The sequence below is a fragment of the Musa acuminata genome, chromosome BXJ2-6 (assembly GCF_036884655.1).
Source record: "Musa acuminata AAA Group cultivar baxijiao chromosome BXJ2-6, Cavendish_Baxijiao_AAA, whole genome shotgun sequence".
NCBI classification, from domain to species: Eukaryota; Viridiplantae; Streptophyta; class Magnoliopsida; order Zingiberales; family Musaceae; genus Musa; species Musa acuminata.
In genome coordinates this window covers 39,560,996-39,583,659 of record NC_088343.1, presented here as the reverse complement: position 1 = coordinate 39,583,659, position 22,664 = coordinate 39,560,996, and the positions used below count along the sequence as shown (strand labels likewise).

The window sequence follows — 22,664 nt, the reverse complement described above, 5'->3', positions numbered from 1 at the left end:
TCCTTGTTATGTTGAGCCTGGAGAGAGAGAGAGAGAGAGAGAGAGAGAGAGAACTATATTGCTTTGGTTACAATTAGTCATCATAATCATAATCACGTTAAACTAGTGACTGCTACTCATTCGTGTCTACCCATCGTTGAGCACACAAAATTGAACTAAATTACTTGATAGAATGACTCTAAATTGAACTAGTTAGGACTACATCATACATGGAGATGGAACATTATCAGCATCGCAAGCTAAAAACTTAAGCTGGTAAGTGGTGACTAACTCTAATATGTCCCCTCAAGTTTTCTAATATTTAGGAATATGGATTAAACTCTAGTCAATGTTCATCTATTTTCATTTCACACATGAATCTTTTTCAACATAGATTTTCTTTAAAGAAAAATCCTATTATTTCAAGAGTCTCTATAGCACAAAATGATGTGCCCTGAAGTGTTTCACGAATATTTTAGTAACATTTTTATTAATATAGATTAGTTATGCATTTCATGAAGACAAGGTAGGTAGGTTTCCTATTGGCTAAAATGAGTTGGAAAGAGATAAGGCCAAATATATAAATTGTTTATAATGGGGCATCTACCAATCCATGTAATTTTTGTTCCTCATCTTTGCCCTTGTATGTATATATATATATATATATATATATATATAAAGGCACAGCTTGTCCAGTAAACATACACTATCAGTTAAAAATTAACTCGAAGTAGCCAAAATAATTACAATGAATACTAGAAGGAACTGAGTGTGATTACAATTTACTACTAACAAGCTAGTAATCGACATTTCAAACTGCTCGGGTTAGCAAACAAGTAAACTTCAACTGAAACATGGTGACCAATCTCTACCTCCACTATTTCTACACTACGAGTCCGACATAAAACTGTTAAGCATAGCTGTGAGTTTAGCAGTCTTGAAGTCATCTCTAAGTTGAATGAACCTGGAAATGGTATATAGATTGTTAAGAAGCGGAGTATTAATAACTATTTTGTTTCGTTGATGAACAAATCTAGCTTGCTTAGAAAAGGATCCGAGTGACAAAAGCTGGAAGTGAATACCTCGACGCATCTTTTCTGATGCTTGGAGTACCCTCAAATAGGGAAGCAAGGCTTTCAGGTGCCACAATGAAGACATTTGCCATTCTGCAAATGATAATGTGTTAGGCTGTGTATCATACAATACCAGCAAATAACAAATGATAAGGAGGTATGACATACATGCCCAACAATTCAAAGGTTTCATCAATGGAAGGAGCATTGAAGCTGCGTACGAATTCCCCATACTCGGTGATGTCACGCTTCAACCGCAGTCCACCACTGTGAACAAGTGTTGGGAACAAGAACCTCAGATAATTCATTGAAGAATCAAATAGAAAAATTCAACCTTAAGACATTTAGATTCAAGTAATTTGAGACGTTCCTCCTTTCACACAATCTTTTCCTACTAGAATAAAGGTTTAATGTCTGATGTGCCGGAGCCTTGTCCGTAAGGTTGGTACGGTGCAAAATGGTGCACCAACCAAGGCCTTGGGAAGGAAGTTATGCTTGGTGCACATTGTGAAGGCTGTGCACTGGCTTGGTATAGCATGCATGACAAGCACTAGAAAACACGGTAAAGATGAATGGCCAGCTGTTAACTTGAACTGTTTTACCGAACAAGAGAGACCTGTTGCAGTAAAGTTTTAGCCTTTGAAGCTGCTCTGGTTTCTTGAACCAAAACAGACAATTATGGTCGACGGTAAGTTGGATTCTCCAGTTAGAAAGCTTCTCTATTTCAGCTTGCTGAATGAACAAACACCTCCCAGTCCTATGTGATAACCCCCTTTCAAACTTAATCAAGATCCTATGAGCATGTAGTTTACTGACATTTGAATTCTGATATTTTAAATAATTCAACTGAAGCACATGTGCTTCTTAGAAGTCTATTACATCTCTCCACTTATTAGACAAAAAGTGGGCACAAGGCAGTGTCCTGGTGTGTATAATTTAAGCTTTGATAAATTTTTAGTGTGTGCTGAACCTGTTACATCAAAAGTTTGTAAGCTACTAACAACATAACCAACTTCAGATCAAGCTCATAGCAAAGGATCTTTTGAATCACAGACAAAAAAAGAGATTTCTGTGAAAAAGTTATGATGAAGAACAAAGTTTATATGAGTTAAAACTATGAGATATCTTGGACTAACTTTAGAGATCGAATATTGGGACATTTTGGCATTAAAAATTCAGTTTGATGACAAAAAAAGTTGACTGCCTAATCAGGCGGTTATGGTTGTCATTACCCAGTCATAGAAATGACCATTCTGACACCTAGGGACCGAAAACCACCTTAGTATATTTAGAATAAAAGAAGTTTGATTACAATGCACACTAATTATATTCAGTGCATGATAATAATGTATCGTTTTTCAGGATCAGGTTCCAACTCAGTTGAAAGGAATTTTCATTACTTATACCTCTATTTCAAAGGTTCAACACACCCTACTTTATAATTCTGTTTCTCAAATTAAGCATCCTCGGGCTAGAACTTGGAAGGGACAGAATCATATTCCATTGGCCTGGTTTGCATCCAGAGGCTGAACATTTGTTTATTATCGATATCATGTAGGAAATAGATGCTGTTTTCAAAGCAAGATGATAAGTAGAAGAATGTACCAAAGTGGTGGACAAACAACATGTTGTTGAAGGCCTCTTGGAAAGAATTGGATGGCCAACTATGAATGGGGCAACATGTGGCCAGGGTCACAACGACCTGGTCAAGCGGCTTAGGATGATGGTTTTATTCAATGTGAAGAGAAGGCCATGTGGAACTAATACAATTACAGAAATGAACTTAAGAATCTAATGGTGATAATGGGTGCAATAATGATGCTAACAGAATTAGGACAAAAGAGGCATAATCTAAATCATAATATTCAGAAGAAATAAAGAAATAGTTGAAATTTTGAGTGCGCTAAAGTGCTAGAAAAAAAATATATGCTAATTAGAGAGGTTAATTATGGAAGTACAATAAATTTCTCTAATATGTAGGTATTATAAATGGCTAGAAATATATTTAGATCAGAGGGGTAAGAACAGAAAATCACATATAATTATATGCATAAATGATGAAGACCAAACTTTCTAGAATAAAATAACGAAATAAAAAACAGCATTCTAATAACGCAACATTAATAGAAATCATATAATGTTTGTGAAGGAAAAAAAACAGAGGAAGGTTAATAATGCCTTCAGAAAATGAAGAAAGTAGGCAGGCCTATAGAACTTGAATAATTAATAAGGGACATATGTGTATGGAGAGGAGAAAAGGGTTAATACTGATACTACCTTATATAACAAGCTTTAAGATTTACAAGAGCACAAGAATCCTAAAGTTCAATAGAGTAATTCACTAAATGTAATATTGCCCTCAAGGGCCTCAACACAGATAAATGATGTAAGAAGAATCATGTAACCAGCTGAATGGTTCAGACTTCAGATATCATATATTTTTGTTGTAGTCAGTTTCTTGGAATCAATTCAATTTAATGTCAGCAAGGTCAAATCTATTTGTGAATACTTAATTGTTAAATTTTCTCCATAGCTGGTTCCAAGACCAGAAAAAAGAACTGCACTAGGCAACCTGACAGCCAATTGAGACCTAATGCAGTCTACAATCAGATGCACATATCTTCTGGCATAAATGAAAGTAAATGATAAGAAAACCAACTCACAAAGTTGGATCAGATATAAAATTACAAGCACTAGATATGTTAAGCTACACTTATGCAAAAGAGACAATGTAAGTGGACGCTGAGAATCAAAAGTGAAGGAATGAAGTGTGTAAAAAGAAGTTTGGAAGTCATATATCACAGATGCTAGAAAAGAAATTAAATCTAAGTCATGCTAGTAAACCTGATAAATATAAAAAATACTAATGAGGGTTACATGTTCCAAGAACTAAGTGATGAAGATGTGGCATTTGGATAAACCTAATTTCAGCTTGCCTTTTGCACAAATAACCATATGCACAGTTATAAACATAAGAATGACACACCTTAAACATATATAATGTCTTATAACATTGTAACTGGGAAATTTGGTTTATATATTGAACAAAGAAATTGATTGTTATATTGGCTTATTTATTTAAACAACCATTAAAAAAGACATAGCTTCTTTCTAAAATGGGATGCAGGTACTGTGTCATGATTGATAAACAATATACAATGAAATGACCATTATGAATGAGAAACCTCTAAAATGCGAAACCAAGAAGATGATTGATTGTAGAAAAACAAAACAAGATAAAGCATTTCATAGTCTTGTTGCTACATCATCATCTTGCATTTGCTCTGGTGGTTATAATCCTTGGATGGGATGGTCACATTTTTCACAAACCTCAGAAATAGGTTTTAGCAGACCTATCTTTGTCTCATCTTTCTCGCAGAAGGTAGAATTGTCTGCAAGAATGATTTTTGATAATAATGGCATGTACTGAAAAATTACTTAAATGGTTACCTTGGACTAAAAGTAAATTTCTGCCAATGGTTACGGAGTTCCCATATGCAAGCAAGAGAATGATTACTGATAATAATGACATATACAAACAAACAACTTCAATGGTTACCTTGGACTAAAAGTGAACTTCTGCCAGTGGCTAAGTAGCCCCTTATGCAAGCGATTTCCCTGAAGTTACAGAACTCCATGTCACAAGTCAATATCTACTAAATGTGAGACTCATTTATCATGTATTGACATTAAAATCTCTGATTATTAAAGCATATAACACAAAGGCATATGCTGATTTATGACACAATAATTGAGCAGGCTACAATCGTATTATCGTGTTCACTGATCTTGAAAATAAGCACATAATCAGCATTCAACATGTTGCATTTCCATGTCTGTTTAACTGAATACCCAGAATCTTCTTCCCTATGATACAATTTAGGCATGTCTATTATTAGATAACTATTAATTAACTAATAATTCTGCTTAAACTTTTTCTATAATGCTAATATATCATGTTAGCCCTTAAATACAATTTAGCAGAAGTATTATGAGGCAGATTCTAAGAGAAAAGAGAGGTTCATACCATTTAAATATTTTAATTATATCAGAATTACAAATCATACTCTATAAGGTAAAATGGTGGATATTTTCAACTTCAAACATGCAGGACATACACAAATAAAGAGATTGGGTGTTGGCATACTAAATACTATAAGAATGAGGCAAAGCACTTATCATACTTTGACAAATTTTACCAATTGTTCAGTCAAAGTATGAAATAACTGTTAAAGATTTCCCACCTGAAGTTCTGAATTAGATATATAGACTTACCAGATCTGTCAAAAATGACTGTTTGTTGAGACCTTCTAGAGCACTGAATGCAGACTCAAGGACACGAGACAAGTAGGCTACAACTCTGAAGATGACCAAGAGACACATAAATAGTCATACATGAGCTGCCACAAGGTAACATAAACTCAGATGCACCTCATGCAGGCATTTGTCGGTCGGTGGTCAGGAGCATTTCCATCGTCAGGTGAACGGTAGTCTGTGGTCTTCTGTTCTGAAGATAGCAATCGCTCAACCTGTATAAGGTCCATATGAGACTAACAAAATTAGATAGCAACATTTCCATGGAATTTGAAAGTGAACAATTTTCCATGTGAAAATTAGAAATGGAAAACATAAGACATGAGCGGTTATGCTGAAGACAGAAATCCAGAAATCATATAATGATTCTGACACTGCATAGCAAGGTTCTGAATACCGTCTGATGCAATGCAATATGGTACAGGTGGTATTTATCAGTCCAACAGTCTATCAGTATGTGGACCAAGATAAACCAGGTGGTACACCCAGTACAGGGGTTATACCGTTTGGTACAGAGCCTGTACCACCCAGTACATCTGGTACAGGGACTGTACCATCTGGTACAAGTCAGTATAAGTTTGTTACAGGACGGTAAGAGCAATTTTAGTTTTTCAATTCCTACTTATTAAAGTTCCAGGGCTTTTACTTTGAGGAACTTCTAATAAATTAATTTAAACTGTTCATTTAATAATTTTCTTGATGTTGCTAAAGTTGCCTTCCACTTATGTGGTCTTAGTCCTCAATCTGGAAGCCTCAATTTCAAAAATTTATCTCACTCCAATCTAAAGTTTATCCTTACTAATAGTTTATCAAATATTTCATCAATAAACAACATACACTATGGAGCTTAATTGTGATTGTTCCTAATTAATTAGTCAATTACAAAATGTGATGATTCAAACTTATTACTTCAATGAAACCCTTAGTAATTGGGAGCTGTCTACTTGTGTCTTCTGTTTTCCTACATTGGTGATTACTTCAATCTTGAATCAGTTAGTCAAGAAAAGTAAATATTAGGTCGAATTTGGCAGCCCGATCATAAGCCAGATTGATATTTAACAATTGGAACACAAGCCACCGATGACAAACAAGCAAAACTGACCCAAACTGTGCATTAAGATATATTATATGTAACTATCTCTGTCCAAAATACACCCCAAGATTCAATGGAAAAGAAAAATAAACTTGTTTAGAACCATAGGGTTATCTTATAACATGTCAGTGAAATGGACAAATTCCATTTAAATCTGATCCAAAATGACATGATTTGACTTCAATTCAATCCTCATAAAATCAATGCTACCCATGTTTTATTTAATGCCTCAGTAACCTAATACTTTCATAATCAAAGTTGTGTCCGAAGAAATATAGAGAAAGGTGGATGGTTCAACTACCATACAGGAAAACAACGGAAATAAGACCTGGACAAATACTGACCTCAGCCATGACAGTATCGATACACTGTTGAAGGCCCTTCTGAGCAGCACCCTCAACATTAGAGACAGCTGTGCCCATCTCTTCAAGGGAGGCTGCATGAGCATCAGGAGGTAGGAGCCGAGAGATAACTTTTGAAAAATACTGAGGGAAATAAGCAACCATCAGTGCACATCTTACATACTATTATAAGCAGTTAAGATAGTCTGGATGGTATACTTGCTGAAGTATTGCCACACTACTACCACACCGTTGCACAGCAACCATGAACGATCTGAAACTACTCTCACCAGCAGCAGCAGCAGCCTCGGCCTGCAATCAAGAAAATTTGCTAGTCTTATATACTAGTGTATGCCATTGAAATACATCTAATGGAATAATGGAGAATATGAATGACAAACAGAAAAAGGTGAGCATGAAGAGAAAAATAAAATAAGGATAACCATACAGCAGAAGCAGCTGCTGCAGCGACCCTTCTACTGACACTTGCTCCAATAACGAATCTATCCCTTAAAGCTGCAGCTTCATTCAAACTCTCCCTGGCCCGTTCAAGTCCCCCAGTTAAATACTGGCTAACCTGTAATGAAGTCAGCATTCTATCAAAACAATTATCGAGGAGATAAGCCAACATAATCAACATGATTAAGGCCTCAAACATACTTGCTCCAATAAACAGGCAAACATCGATCTTACGTTACTTGCAAGAGTAGCTGGCTGCAAAAGCAATGTTTTCTATCAATTAGCCATCAACAAATCAAGGAATGAGATATTATTAAGCACAGTATGGAGACAAGTTACGATCATAATATAGATTTTGTGACATAGTCAAATACATAAAGGTCACCCTAGAGGCTTTCCAGGGAGTGTTGGATGCTCGAACAACTCTTAAAGCCAAAAGGCAAAAGAGAGGACCTAAACAAACTAGTGATTTAAAAAACGCTAGGTGCCAAAAGGTACCACGGTCCAAAAACACTTGAGGCGCTAGGCGCTTGCCCGAGCGAAGTGATGCGCTAAAATATAAAAATATATAATATAATTAATAAATATAATTATTTAAGATTTTAAATAAAAATATGTTATTAAATTAAGAAAATCTAAGATACAAAATCACAATGTCACATTAACAAAAAGTTTCAAAATTCAATAAATACAAATTTTGTTACTAGTATACAGTTAACAGTATACTGTATAATATCAACAGTATACTTTCGAAAGAGAAGAAGCGAAAGAGAAGAGAAGAGTGTAAGGGAAGACTGACGGTGCTAACTGAGAAAAGCAGGAGAGGCAGCGGTAGCGGCAACGGCGAGCAACGACAATGGCAGCGGTAGCAGCGAGTAGCGGGAGCGGGAACGGCGAGCGGCGACAATGGCAGCGACAGCAGCGAGCAGCAGCAGCGGGAGCGGTGACAATGGCAGTGGCAGCGGCAGTGGTAGCGGCGAGCGGCAACAGTGGCAGCGAGCAGCAGTAGCATGAACGACGAGCAGGGTTAGGGTTGGGGAAGTCGCACTGATATCGGTGCTTTAGTTGGTCTGATTGAACCAACTAAAGCATCGGAGACCGAACCAGACCTAAAAAGCTGGTTCGGTCACTTGGTTTAACCCAAGCGCTCGCCCGAAGTGCCCGGCGCCTGGGCTCGGGCGGGCACCTCTTTGAAGCGCACCGCCTAGAAATGAAGCGATGCGCTCGGGCCTCGCCTCGCCTCGCCTCGCCCGAGCGCCTAGGCGAGCGCCTTTTTAAATCACTGAAACAAACGATACGTCACCCATGTATGATCAAATTGTTGCCACTATTGTTAGTTTGATTCAAGAGTGACAAATTGTATATCAATATCGAATATCGAATATCGCGAGAGTAGTATCATGCATGGCTTTTCAAGCTACAATTATCATCAACACAATTGATTGATATTATGGACCATGATCCACTTCTTGCTCAATCACAAGGATCCCTTCCGTGGTATTAGTCATCAATAAGGTAGTATGTTCTTTTTTACTTTTTAAATGTATTTACAAGTATTTCAAATATTCAATTAATTTCCTGCTCTAGCACTTCTAGAAGCTTTTTATGCATGTTTCTTGGTATATCATTTACAATATATCTTATGACATATTTCGAATCATTATTGAGCAACAAACGGAAAGAAGAAATTCTATTAGATTTAAGAAGTCTGAAACTGGTCTGGCTGGTTTGGAACCAGCCCACTTAGTCCAACCGATACCAACCAGTACAGGACCAAACTGACACATGGTATAGTTCATTACCAATATCAGGTCTAGCCATTGACTGATATTTGAATTGTGTTGACATTTTAATTTGTGGCACCAAGGGAATAACTCTTTGAGGAATGAACTGCCTAATCTAGCAAACATGTGTTAGAAGACAACATGAAAGTTCTCTTCCAATATTCACCAATATTTCTAGTGAAAATCCTTTTTCCATGAAGACAATTCCAGCAAACATATTAAAATGTAACAAGGATATCTCTCTTATCCTTAAGGGGAAACTGTGATCATAAAAACCCACAATTGTTGACTCGTACAACTTTATTTCTCTCAAGGACTTTAATGAATTGGAAAAAAATTTAGAATAAAAAAAGGCTAACAATTAAGGATGACTGTTACTAAAGCAGTTGACCAATGCTAACTGCTATGAAAAGAATAACCTAATTCACAGACTACAATCCTGCAGACATTTTGAATATAATGTTAAATGATTATTAACATGTCTTGTTTACCTTCAAATACAGTTTTCATTTTATCATTGGTGTTGCACAAACTGCTATAGGATGTGAAGAAAATACAGACATAAAGTCCGGTATAGGATGTGTAGAAAATACAGACAGTTGACCAACAAATATAGTTTCTGATCATGTTACAAATATTTAATAAGACAATGAAACCATCAGACTCCGATACACACTGAACTTCATTAATTACCAGTATCCATTAAGTGAAACTTCCATCGGCCATCACCAACTACACTTAAAATAAAGTGAACTGAATGCACAATCTAGTACTAACCTGTGAAGAGAATAAAGTACATCTGGATATTGCTTCTTCATTCCACCGCACAAATTCTGTTACTATAGTAACAGATATCTGTTGGCTTGCAGATGGACTTATAGATGCTTTTGAACGTGAGATGGTCCCCATTGATTCAGATTGTTGCTGGGCTTCTGCACGCAGCTCCTCCATCTGTAGCACAAGCTAAGAATTGTTAGTACTTATACACTACTTATGGACAAGTAAAAAACCTTAATTTTGAAACAGAATAATGATTTTCTATCAGCACATATGACATAGAACCTTCGATTGATACAGCTGATTTAGAGAAGCTTGCTCGTATTCTGGATATTTATCTTTGTGCGAAAGAAACTGTGATTCTGTAAGACCTGAAGAAGATAGGATATATGTTCTTGAGTAGGGTAGTCTCATAGGTAAAGTGAAGAAAAAACTGTACATCCATACAAATGCTTGCAAAGGTTTCTTTTATGCTGGAAAGAGTTGAAATTGCTACACAGCAAGCCCATCTCCAAAAGAACATTCATCAGAGGTTGGGTTGAGTCGGTTGACAATCTTTAACACATTCTCAAAATCCTTTATTTGCCAAAATACATATTTAGTATCTCATTGTTTGAATCTTGAAAATATCCATTGTATATAAGCATATCAGACATTAAACTCAAACTAAAGGTTTCAAGCCAAACAGCACCATTTTGATTAGGACCCTGCAGATAGATCGGGAACTCTGAAAACTGCCAACCTGATTATTACAGTAGTTAGGTCAACTTAGCTTTCATCGGATAGAAACATGCTTCAGCCTTGATTTGGCTATAGTCAAGAACTTGGTTCAAAGAATACTCTTGATTCACAACCATTCTCCTCAGACTATCCTTCCTCCTCCTTCCCACTCAATTTAAAGTCGAAGACACAAGAGCCAATTTTGATCTTAGTGGTGCTATATCTGATTATCTCATCCATCACCTGATTCTGGCTGAACCCCATCCTCATCAGCAGCAGCAAGATCACAAGTCTTGACATCAATTGTGAAGATGTTTTGTTGTGCATTTTTTAGCATTAGGACAACAGGGATTGATACTATGTGGAGTCTCTTCTGTTCACCTCCTTTGTGATACTATGTGGAGTGCGGCCATAGTCAAATAGATAGTCCATTTATGTTTGTATTGGATGTATTGTTTTTTCAGAATTTCTGGTTGAAGAGATGACTGAGATGAACGTTGCATGCTCCTGGCAAAAGGGCTGTCTAATGCAAGGATTGAAATATCGTACCATACCGGAATTTCGACATTCGCTCGGTACGGTACGATACTATATACCGAGCGGTATACCGCTCGGTATATATATATATATATAAGATTATATATATATATATTTTTATAAAAGGTAACTTTGCGTCGCCTTTTCCTTCTTCCACGCGGGGCGACGTCACCTTTTAAAAAAGTATTTATATATAAAATTATATATATATATATTAATATATATATATATATATATATTCCGTCCGGTAACAGGCGGTCCGTGTACCAGTCAACTGACGGACTGGTACGTACCGCCTGGTACAGACGGTATTATTTGAAACTGCATACCTTGGTTCAATGTATGAAGATCGTGTCAGGTTCAACTTTTGACCAGTCGGGTAAAGTTTTATTAAATCCACCCACCCTGATGAATTGATGGCTAATTTATGAAATCACAAAGAAATCATCAAAATATTCTCACTGTTCTTGTTTTCCAAGAGGGGTTTAGAATGTGAAAATGATCATTTCTACTGCCTATGTAAAATAACAGTTTATAGATTAACCACAGCAGAAAAGAGAATAAAGCTGTTAGGAAAACAAGTGAAGAAAGATATGAATAATTGAATATTAAAGAAAAGAGAGAAGGGCATAAGGCAACTATATAGATCCAAAATGATCCACTTACATGGCTTTTGAGAAAAAAAAATATTCCTAATGAGAATAGATTCAATAAATTTTATCTTATTTGGATGTGTAAATAGGAAATAATCTAACTCAAAATTAAGGATTGCCAAAATATGCCACATAAACATGTGAGAAGATGTGAATATATGGCTCGGCCAGCCTGTAATAGCCAGCACAGGGTCATTTTGATGAAATAGAACCAATGGTAACAGCAGAGCCCCCATGCAATGACATGGAAAACCTTGCCTATGTTTGAAAGGTTCAGCATTTTCGACAAGTTCTATTTCTCCAAGTAGGCAATAGAACTTAAAGAATGTTTGCTAGCAACTAAAAGAAATCACCGAGAGAGCTAGCAACAACTCATTCAGATAATGGAAAATTCAGCCATTGAATTTATGATACTTCTTCTAGTGACATCGAGGAAAGGTGAAATTCGGTGACTCAAGAAAAACTCAGCATATGTAACTATTGTGTTTGTGTATACCTTCAGCATCCAAGTCTCCACAACCAACAGATTGTAACTCCCTAGCAAGATCTTCTGTCTTCTCATATGCCAGTGCAAATATTCTTAAATACTGCAATTCAATTTCAACACCAATGCAAACTAGCATGAGCCTCTTAAAGCTTCTAATATCTAATTAAAATGCACAGACTATCGGCACATCTTACCAGAAGAAGGCCACCTTGATTGACAGGTGGTAAGTTCACAAGGGATGGCTTTTCTAATAATCTATCTAGAATTGCACTTACTCTCTGCTCTAAAACCCGCTGAAACATGAGCAACATAAATAGCCATACATTAGTTGTCTCAAAAGTCCAAAACTGCATATTCAAGTTTAGCATTAATGAGAATCACAGACTTCCGTGCCATACCTGCACAAGAATTGACATGACATCATTGGGTGATGGAAAGACAGCCATTATGGTTGCTGCCTCTTTTCTCACAGTTTCTACAATCAAAATGAATATAAGACCATCAAAAGGTTATGAACTTGTCTTACAACTTAATGGAAAAAGGTCAATTAGAACCTGTTATCTCTTTGTATAAAGTAGAAAGACCTAGTGCAATGTTGTTAGCACCAGCTTGTAAACCCTGATCACCCAGAACTAAATTGATATCTGTGTTCATGACCTCTACATCAATAAACATTGGTCTCAATGCTACATAACGTTGCATGGCACTAGTCCCCCTGTTAAACTACAAACGCAGAAGTTATATGTGAGATTTATAAGAGAAAGGCCATCACTTTAGGAAACAGTCCTAAAATTTTATATCTGTAAAATAGTGTTCTTTAAGCTACAAATTCAACCTCAATAGTCTCTGTCCAAATCTGTAAATAAGATATGATATAAAACAATATATAGATGAGAGAAACAGCAACATGTTCGTTAAAATAAAATTTAAAAGGAAAAAAGAAAACAAAAACAAGAGAAATGAAAATTGTATAGGCAAAAAAAAAAAGCAAAATTTGCGTATATAGAAGAAAATGAAACAAAAAACAATAGCACATAACAACATCAAAGTCATCATAGAGAAGCACAAGCATGGGATACATGATGAGTACATAATATCAAAAGTTAGTTTATGGCACGGTTTGCCTTATCGGTCTGTACCGATGTATCAACCAGCCATCGGTATGGTACATACCAAATCATACCAACATACCGACACATGATATGGTGGGATGTACCGAAAAACTGGTATATACCACCCATACTAGTCCCCTATTGTACATACCGTCTGTATCGGGCTATCACGAACGAATCAGTACAAGGGGTGTTCGATGTAATGTTTGTGAATATTCGTGTCTTTCGATTTTATTCATGCTTTGCATAGCATGTAGAGGGCTTGCAATAAGCTTCACAACCCTATTTTGGTTTGCTCTTGTGATTGTTTTAGTCCTGTAAACGTAGGTTTCATACAGTCATTGTACACGCAACCTATTCAAAAATAGGTCATCCAGAAAGTTATTTTGGAGGTTTTCTAGCTCCGCAAAGTGATGCAGAGTGTCAGCTAGCACAACACCTTTGAGCTATATGGGTGGCACATGACTAGATGGGACTTTGGGGTAGTGTCTAGGGCTGGTTCGCTGCCTTGTTCCACAACAGTGTCATGTGGCACTTGTGGGGACTTTTGACCGTTGTAGACCACCTTGGACCCTTTGTTACGCGACCGTTCAGAACTTGCGCAGTCTATGTTTGTAATTTACATTTTTATCAAGTGTTTGCTGAAATATTTGCTTATAGAATCCTAAGTTAAATATTTCCTCTAATTCGTCTTATTTTTTGCAGGTCCTTTAGGGACCATAAGAGGTTTCGGAAAAACAAACTATTTGCAAAAGAACACGCAAAAATGCTGCACGACTTAGGAAAAACCAGCTAAGTGTGTGGTAGGACGACATGCCATGGTATAATGAACCTTAGTCTGTGATATATGAAATTTCAGCCAATGACAAACCCTAAAAACAAAAAACATCAACTTAACTAATCTTAGTAATTACCGATCCATGCGTGCTAAATTCTCTAGTGGAATGTTCTATTCGTCTAAACTTTAAATCTCAACAATAGTTTTCCATTTGCAAATAAGATCTGATTCTGGAAAGTCCTAAAGTAAAAGTATGCTTTTTTATTTGAAAACCAAGAATCTTCGTAACATAAGAAGAAATATCAAACTGTTTTCAATAAATGAAAAAGGATAGGTACATTATGCTCAGGTGTGTGATCAAACAAGTATATTTTGTCTTAGACACAATTGCATGAACACCAACTCTAGACTGTCAATTTGTTTCTCGGTTTATTTTCTGATTCTGCTGGTTTAACCTAACTAGCAGCACAGTACACATCATATTTCTAAGCAAGGTTTGCCGTACTGGACTGTACCGCCCGGTACGGGCGGTATGTACCGGTCCGACAGGCTAGTGGTACGCGACAGCCCTGTACCGGTCCGCCCGTACCGAGCACTGTAGCAGTGTACTGTAGCACTATAGCACTGCTACAGTGCTCGGTACACCTGGGTGTACCGAGCGGTATACCGTACCGTACCGGTACCGAGCCCGGGTCGAAACGCCGGTACGGTACGGTATGGTACGACGAACCTTGTTTTTAAGTGGCAATATATAAACCAAGGTTTGTCGTACCGTACCGTATCGGCATTTCGACCCGGGCTCGGTATCGGTACGGTACGATATACCGCTCGGTACACCCAGGTGTACCGAGCACTGTAGCAGTGATACAGTCTACAGTACAGTGCTACAGTACTCAGTACAGGGCGATACGCATACCGCTAGCCTGTCGGACCAGTACGTACCACCCGTACCAAGCGGTACAGTCCGGTACAGCAAACCTTGGTTTATATATTGCCAATTGTTCCTTTTTTTTCCCCTCCGCTAGTTCACTTATTCGAGTGTATGAATTCAAGAGTGCTAATCTCTAGAGCCCACGAGGAAAACCGAGACAAACTTAATACAACCTAATTAAATTGGCACATCAGGTACATAAGTCAAGATCAGGACAGCTTGATTTGCCGGAAAATCAGGGGAGGTTCAAAACAAGTGGTATTGACCCATCAGCTCATGATAGGCATGCTCCACAAAACATTGTAGCTAAAACATTAAGTTAACATTAAATACATGTCATGTTAAATCTTAAAGAAAAGAGAACTGATTATTATCAATCATAAAAACGGAATCATAGAAAATAAGTTTTGTCACTCCCATCACCCTCCTTCAGCACAGTTTTCCTACTCTTCTTTTCCTCTTATTGTGATGAGTGGTTCCAAGTTCCAACAACCAAGTTAACTTTTATCTGTTTTATGAGAAATGTCAAACCAAATGGTCATATGTGACTAAATTTTTCAGGTTAGAAAATCATTTAACTGGAGCAAAACCAATTCAAACTAAATCATTAAGGTTGGTTCAGTTTCTAAAACTGGTTTATACGCTATTTCTATTACCTAACTTGAAGGTGGCACAACTCAAGTTATAGTTTCTATTTTCATAAAATGCCAAATCTTCTCCATGTGAAGCTACACAAAGATGCATGTAGGCTATGAAGAAAAGATTAAATTTAACATTTTAACTTATGCTTATAGCTAAAGTTTTAGAATAATAAAATATAATAGTAAAGATAAAATAATTGCAGTATGCAAATTGGAAATGGTCTCAAAAATTTCTTTAAAAATCAAACCAAATCATAAACAATAATTTTTCAGATTTCAAACTGACCAGAAAATGCTCTTCTGATGGTCTATGCTAGTGGTGTCAATGGGTTGAGTATATTCCTGCTTGTGTCATCTTGGGATGCATATATTAAAAGAGAACTTTCAACTCAAACCCAAACAATATGATTAATATGTCAAAAAATTAAACCCAAATCTAACCAAACTAATGTAAGCAAAACTTTACCGAACATAATTAACCATTTAGTAAGGAATCAAATCAAATCAAGCATGGTAAGATTTGTTCTCAGTAACATTTGACCTACTTACGAAACTTAAAATCGACATGTACAATCTAATCAACCCTGTATTTCCATTACTTTACCTATTTTTAAAAGACACATGATAGACTTAATGCAAAATGACAGTTGAAAACACTTAATGTTATTAATAATTAGGTTATTTCCACCACTTGTGTCAACTCCTAAACCTAAACCCAAACCATTCAATAATCGGGTTTATTGGGTGAACCCATTATGATCCAAATGCATGTAAAGCTAACTCAAACCCACTATCCTGGTGTTACATTTTATCAAGCCAAAAACAGCCTATCGGCAATAGCTACATACCTGAGATAAAATTTTGGCACATTCTGCCATTGTAGATAATTCTCGTCTCTGTGATGCTGCATCAAACCGTGACAACAATCTATTCTCCAACTCTAAAACAAAAGACAAAGTTAAAGATTATATATGAAAAGCCAAAAAAGAAAATCAAAGTAACATGATGACTTGAAAACTGCAGCTTAGTCTGTGCTTCCAAAACCCACCATTACAATAGTCTCGAAGATTTGCAACTGCAACTTCAAGACCTCTGCTAGCATTTGCAGCACCCACTGGTGAGGGCATATTTATTCCATGTGTTCCAACATCCTCTTCAGCAAATGATCCTATCATTTCCAAGAGAAGTCAACAATGATAGCTAAGAGGACCCATAACCATAAGTGTCTACTATATATATATATATATATATATATATGTATATATATATGTATATATATATATATGTATATATATGTATATATATATGTATATATATATATATGTATATATATGTATATATGTATATATGTATGTATATATATATATATGTATATGTATATGTATATATATATATATATATGTATATGTATATATATATGTATGTATATATATATATATGTATGTATATATATATATATGTATGTATATATATATATACACAGAGAGAGAGAGAGAGAGAGAGATGTGCAGTTCATGTCAACACCAAGGAAACAACTGTCAACCCATAAAGGAGCCATATTAGCTATAGGCCAACACCTAGTCTTTCCCTGGAGAACAATCAGGACTTCTATAGAGTAGTCTGCCTTCCCCTCTGGAGAAATGTGCAGTTCATGTAAACTCCGAGGAAACAACTGTCAACCCATCAAGGAGCCATATTAGCTATAGGCCAACACCTAGTCTTTCCCTGGACAACATTCGGGACTTCTAAAGAGTAGTCTCTGCCTTCCCCTCTGGTTGGAGAGAACTCCATATTGAGCTTGTTTATTACATGTAAAAGGAAAGTAACAATAGAATCTTTAGAAGCTTGTGTGACAGCCCTTCACTTTATATCATCAGAATCCTTCACGGTTTAACATCTTCAGATTAATTATTTTGACCTCGATGATTAAAGATTTCGAGTGTCTATACTCTATGTATGAGCATTCATCCTCAACTTGAGTGGTCTTGTTATTCTTCTTGCAATCTATTTTTCTTTCCTTTCATTGTTTTCTTTTTGTATTTACTTCATGCTTTTCACAAGATAAGATTGTAGCCTAAATGTGTTTATCTCAAAAAAAGACAATCAGACCTACCTCCTCTTAAATCTATTCCATCTTTGGTTATTCAAGGATAGTAAAATCTCCATGTACGACCATGGCCAAATACTCTACTTTATGATCAAGTATATCCAGACCAATGCAACTATGTCAGCACGGTGCAGCAGCTCATGCCATCAATATATCAGGTAATGCAAGCAAAATTATCATTAACACTATTGTTTCAAGATGATAAGTAGTATATTAACTAAGATCAGCATTTATAGTTTCCCTCTGTTCCCAACCAATAAAAATAAAATAATTAGAAAACCATCCCCCCGACCCCTTCATAGCATCCTAGTTTTCCAAAAGTTCTCAACAAGAAAAAACTCAGGTATTATCTATTTTTATAAAAACACAATCTTGGAAAGGTATTATATTTTGTTTTCCCCTGCAAACCCATCCTCAACAATAATAAAAGTTGCAAAATCACTTCTAATCCAATTCCCACTCCAATGTACTATTCAACCACAATAACCATATAAATGGAAATCTGTGTTAAACTATCCCACAATAATCATGAACAAGAATCAACCCTCTCCATTTGTACTTTTATCTTGTTACTAAACAATGGTCTCAACACATGAACACTTGAAAAATCAACTACTTCAATACAAAGGCCTCCATCCATTACTAGTTATCAGCTAATCTGTCAATTCTATTGACCCTTCCAATAGGAACATCATATTTTTTAAGGGTTAGCAAAAGTCCACACTTTAACAACTCCTCCCAGTCTAACAAAAAGGGGAATTAAACAAGGTAAAATGCTAAAATGAAGATCTTGGTACATAGTTAAATCCAAACATGAATACCATGTCCTCTATGCATTTTCTCTTCTAGTCTATGATCATAATTGAACCCACCAAGGTCCTGTTGCACCAAAACAATTAAGATGCTTTGTTCCACCAAAATTAATCTACAAAGACCAAGATGTATAACCATGTAAAAACAATGAGATAGAGAAATATGAAGAACCACACAAATGAACCAAATAAAGAACTTTGTACAGCTCTTAGGACACTAGAATACAACAGGCCCACATTTATCAATCAGTTTAACTAAATTTGTGAATGCTAACAAGAAAACTAGTTAGTTTCATTTAATTCTTTGACCCTACTTGGATATGTAGGGAAGCTTAAGATGCCTCAAACAGGCAAACACATTTTCGCTGAAACTTTTGTCCTATCACAGTCACTGCTAACAATAAGTCAAGAACAATTTGACAGATGGCAATTCTGAATTCTTAAAACAAATATTGTCAGAAATATTAGATTTCAGCCCATGCTAGTTCACTGTTAATATTTCTCCAGCTAGAAGCTCTCTCTTTATGATATAAAGAGACACACTGGAAATGAATTGGAGCAAGTGTATCTACCATGATTCCATTGTTTTTTAACAAAAGAAGAAACAAGTGACCAAAATTCCATTTCCACTTATAGTTGAGGATGGCTGAGGAGCCATACAGGTGAAATCTAACAAAAAATTATTGCACTAACCTGATGATATCATGATGAATGATAAAATATAAATGTCTAAGAAAAAAAACTCAAACTATTGAACAAAGAGTAGCCACTATTGCACTAGGAAGGGTTGGACATATGCAGCTTTGACTCCATAGTTCCAAACAATCATTCTTGTAGTTCAAAACCATGTCTATTACCATCTACATGGACAAATAAGAATATCTAATGCAGCACAACTTTGCACGAACAGGGAGGCAACAAAAAGAAAAAGATGAAGATAAGTTAAAATAAAGAAAGAATAATAGCTTACGTAATTTCTGTGCAATTGAAGCAGCCTCAGCAACACGACTGTCATCCGAAAACAAAGATGAAAGTTCCATGAGGTCACCAGGACTGCTGTTGAACTCCATTAAGTACTGCAAACATTATTAAATAAATAAACCCAAGGTTTTCAGCAGAAAATGGAAATAGCAAAAAGAAAAAACCACAAACAAAAACAGCCTCAAATAATTGCTTGGCTACCTTAATAAGCTCAATGGTTTGACTAGCAGTTTTCCTCTGAGAATCTGCATTCTAACAATTAAAAAATAGAATAAATAGAAATTTTAGTAAATCTTAAACTAAAAGTCATGCATAGGCTTCAGGCATTTTTGGAATTAGAACTCTGTGGGAACAAACAGCATGTGTACAGTAGTAATATTTTTCTCAGTAGTGCTTCTTTATCAACCATTAAATGCAAAGAACTTTACCTGCAGATGGTCCCCAATCTTGGCAGCAGTCTGTCCCACACTGGAAATCCTTGTGTCCAGCCTCTGAAAGCTCTGATGTAAACCATCTACACCTTTTTCCAGCTGAAACATTTAACACAAGAGCAAGCAGGTATGCATATAAGATATCAATGATCACTGTTTCAAAGATCAACTTGTATAGTTTCACTGTAGTTGTTGCTAACATGGGGGGAAAGAGCACTTCATCTTATGTGGTAAAAGGCAAATAGAAGAAAAGAAAATCTCCAGGTTTCATGAAGCTGACTTCCTTGGAACTTATTTTCTTAGGCAAAAAAAGAGAAAAATAAAAGCAGCTTCATCTAGTCTCATCATGTACACAAAATCTTGTCCATGCATGTCATGTACCACATAGATGGTAGTGTTTGAACTTTGAATTCACTAAGCTCCAAAGTCCAAACATAAGGTGGAGCCTAGAATATCTACACTGCTAGCACAAGTTTGCTTTCAATAATATTCAGTTGAAAGTACAAGTCTATATGCTTGCTCTGGTTATATCTGGTTTTCCCTCTTTAAATATTCAAAAAGCATTCAAAGTACTGTGAAAACAAACGTCTGATACAGAAGGAGAATGCATTAGGAATTTCCTTTAGGTTGCTTTGGAGAATTTAATGTTCTGGACCTCTGGTAAGCATTAAATTCTGCAATTAATGTCAATAAAATCAATACAACTTATATGCAGATCAAACTAGTTCAAAATTTTTGAACATTCAGCACAATATATAGCTTTATAGAATGTGCCTTTATATTTGACCATGAGTGAACTATAACATATTTTTGCCCTGAATTAATAAGATCTTATCTAGATTCCTAAAACTTCAACATCAGCCTTTCCATTGAATAACAATAAAATTCCTCCCTCTAATCCATGCATGATTCAGGAAACATGGTCATAACCATTAAATAATCTTTTCTAGACTCCATTTTGACTGAAAAAACCTTAAATATCACATCGATCAGGATGTTGCGTGTAGTAATACATTGGTTCCCATGCAACTATATGCCGAAAGTAAACCATAAACATGAATATTCTTCCCTTCCACTGTCAGAATGCATAATTAGCTCAAGCTGAAAATCTATTATGACAGGCTACGTTCATACATATCACATTTCTGTCCCTCATCAATGATCCTGCACCAGAAATCTATAGCAGCAAACACAAATATCCACCCAAAAATATACATGTGACACACACAGTTAACACTACTAATGATTTCATGTTCGACTAGCAAGGAAAATATGCAAGATCCATCTTTCACCAAGGGTCTCAAAAGTCCAGAGCTGGTTAATCTCAATATACTTGCAGACAAAATGATTTCCAGAAGCGAGATCTTCGGTAAATAGGAAAATTTTTTAAAATGATTCATGAAACCTTTGGATCAAGTGCCGCTAACAAAGGTTGTTTTCTTCATAGTGAACTGTATCCAAAAAAACATTTTGTGCTGACCTCAGCAAGTGTCTTGCGGTGCTTTGAATCTTGGATTTCTACTTCCTTTTTCAGATTCTGGAGTCTCCCATCGATCTTCAACCAAAAAGTGTAGATAGTTTAGATCACTTCACATCAGCCTAATCATCCAGCATTTGATACGAAAATTTTGGAAGATAAAATACCTGCTCCCTGAGATCGACCAACTCCTTGCAGGAATCCTTGAAAAGTGCAAGGAGCTCCTCCACCGCCGGAAACATTGGAGTCGCCGCCCCCTGCGGGCCCCGCAGAGTCCCATTTGGAAACATGTCCTGCCCACCTGCGCCATCGGCGGCATCCACGTCGTCCTCTTGGAACGACGGAAGGAGCTCGTTCACTAAGCCGCCGAACAACGCATCAAACGAGAAATCTCCCTACAAGATCCAAGAAACAAATCAACCACCAAACAGAACCGAATCCAACCCGAAAAGAGATCCTAAAAATGCAAAAGGAAATACCTTGAAATCTTCTATGTCCAAGATGAGAGGGAGAGTAGCGACCGACGCCTTCGGTGATCCCATAGGGAATCGACGCGTACAAGACCGATTCGAAGGGTTCGATCGGAGACAGTGGACGAAGAAGACTGGATTACGGCTCCAGATGTATGTGGGTGACACGGTCGTGCGACGGCGAGCCGGCCGTCGTTTCCTTGATCAAACGCTGTTATCGGTAAAGACGCGAAAGGAAAAGCCTTTTTTAACGGACAAAAGACGGTCGGAGACGAAGAGCGTAAGCACAGGTTGGCTTTCGGCGTCGAGTGGTTGTTACTTCGTCCTCCGCAGGCACGCGCTGTTGAATTTGCACACACATAATATATAATCAGCATAATTGTCCAAATAATATCTGATAATGATAGCTTAATTATATTTTTCAAATAAATCCTGAATAATAATGGGTTAAATATGATCTGCAAACTTTTTTTGGCTTATCGTCTGGTTGCTGACTTGACCATATTTGTCATATCAATTAGGGGTAATTATATATTACCTCATATAATTAATTATGATTAGCATCTTGATCCTAATATTTTAAAAATATTTAATCTTAATTCTTCTTACTTTATAATGAGTAAGTGCGTAAGTACGACGAGTGAGCAACGAGCAAGTGACGACGAGCGACAAGTGTGATGGGTGATAGGCAAGTAAAAATTTATATA

At 36.4% G+C, this 22,664-nt stretch overlaps 1 protein-coding gene across 3 annotated transcripts; it reads right to left on the bottom strand.

The window, feature by feature from the left end:
* Positions 1-692: 692 nt before the first annotated feature.
* On the bottom strand, positions 693-22,282 carry LOC135615555 (exocyst complex component 5-like). Of its 3 annotated transcripts, XM_065114204.1 has the most exons (24): positions 21,967-22,282; positions 21,655-21,882; positions 21,491-21,565; positions 20,008-20,109; positions 19,781-19,831; positions 19,569-19,674; positions 16,728-16,847; positions 16,528-16,619; positions 12,772-12,940; positions 12,616-12,692; positions 12,412-12,510; positions 12,227-12,317; positions 10,106-10,191; positions 9,821-9,994; positions 7,461-7,514; positions 7,249-7,377; positions 7,020-7,112; positions 6,804-6,944; positions 5,484-5,581; positions 5,328-5,412; positions 4,612-4,670; positions 1,221-1,319; positions 1,062-1,145; positions 693-943 (listed from the first exon to the last, which is right to left on the bottom strand). In XM_065114204.1, the coding sequence occupies exons 1-24, from the start codon at positions 22,027-22,029 to the stop codon at positions 868-870; spliced, it is 2,451 nt and encodes an 816-aa protein (XP_064970276.1). In that variant the 5' UTR covers positions 22,030-22,282; the 3' UTR covers positions 693-867. The 3 variants fall into 3 exon arrangements, with proteins under 3 accessions (XP_064970276.1, XP_064970277.1, XP_064970278.1); XM_065114205.1 differs by lacking the exon at positions 7,461-7,514; XM_065114206.1 differs by lacking the exons at positions 21,491-21,565; positions 21,655-21,882; positions 21,967-22,282 and having other exon boundaries at positions 19,781-19,824; positions 20,008-20,098.
* Between the last annotated feature and the right edge of the window lie 382 nt (positions 22,283-22,664).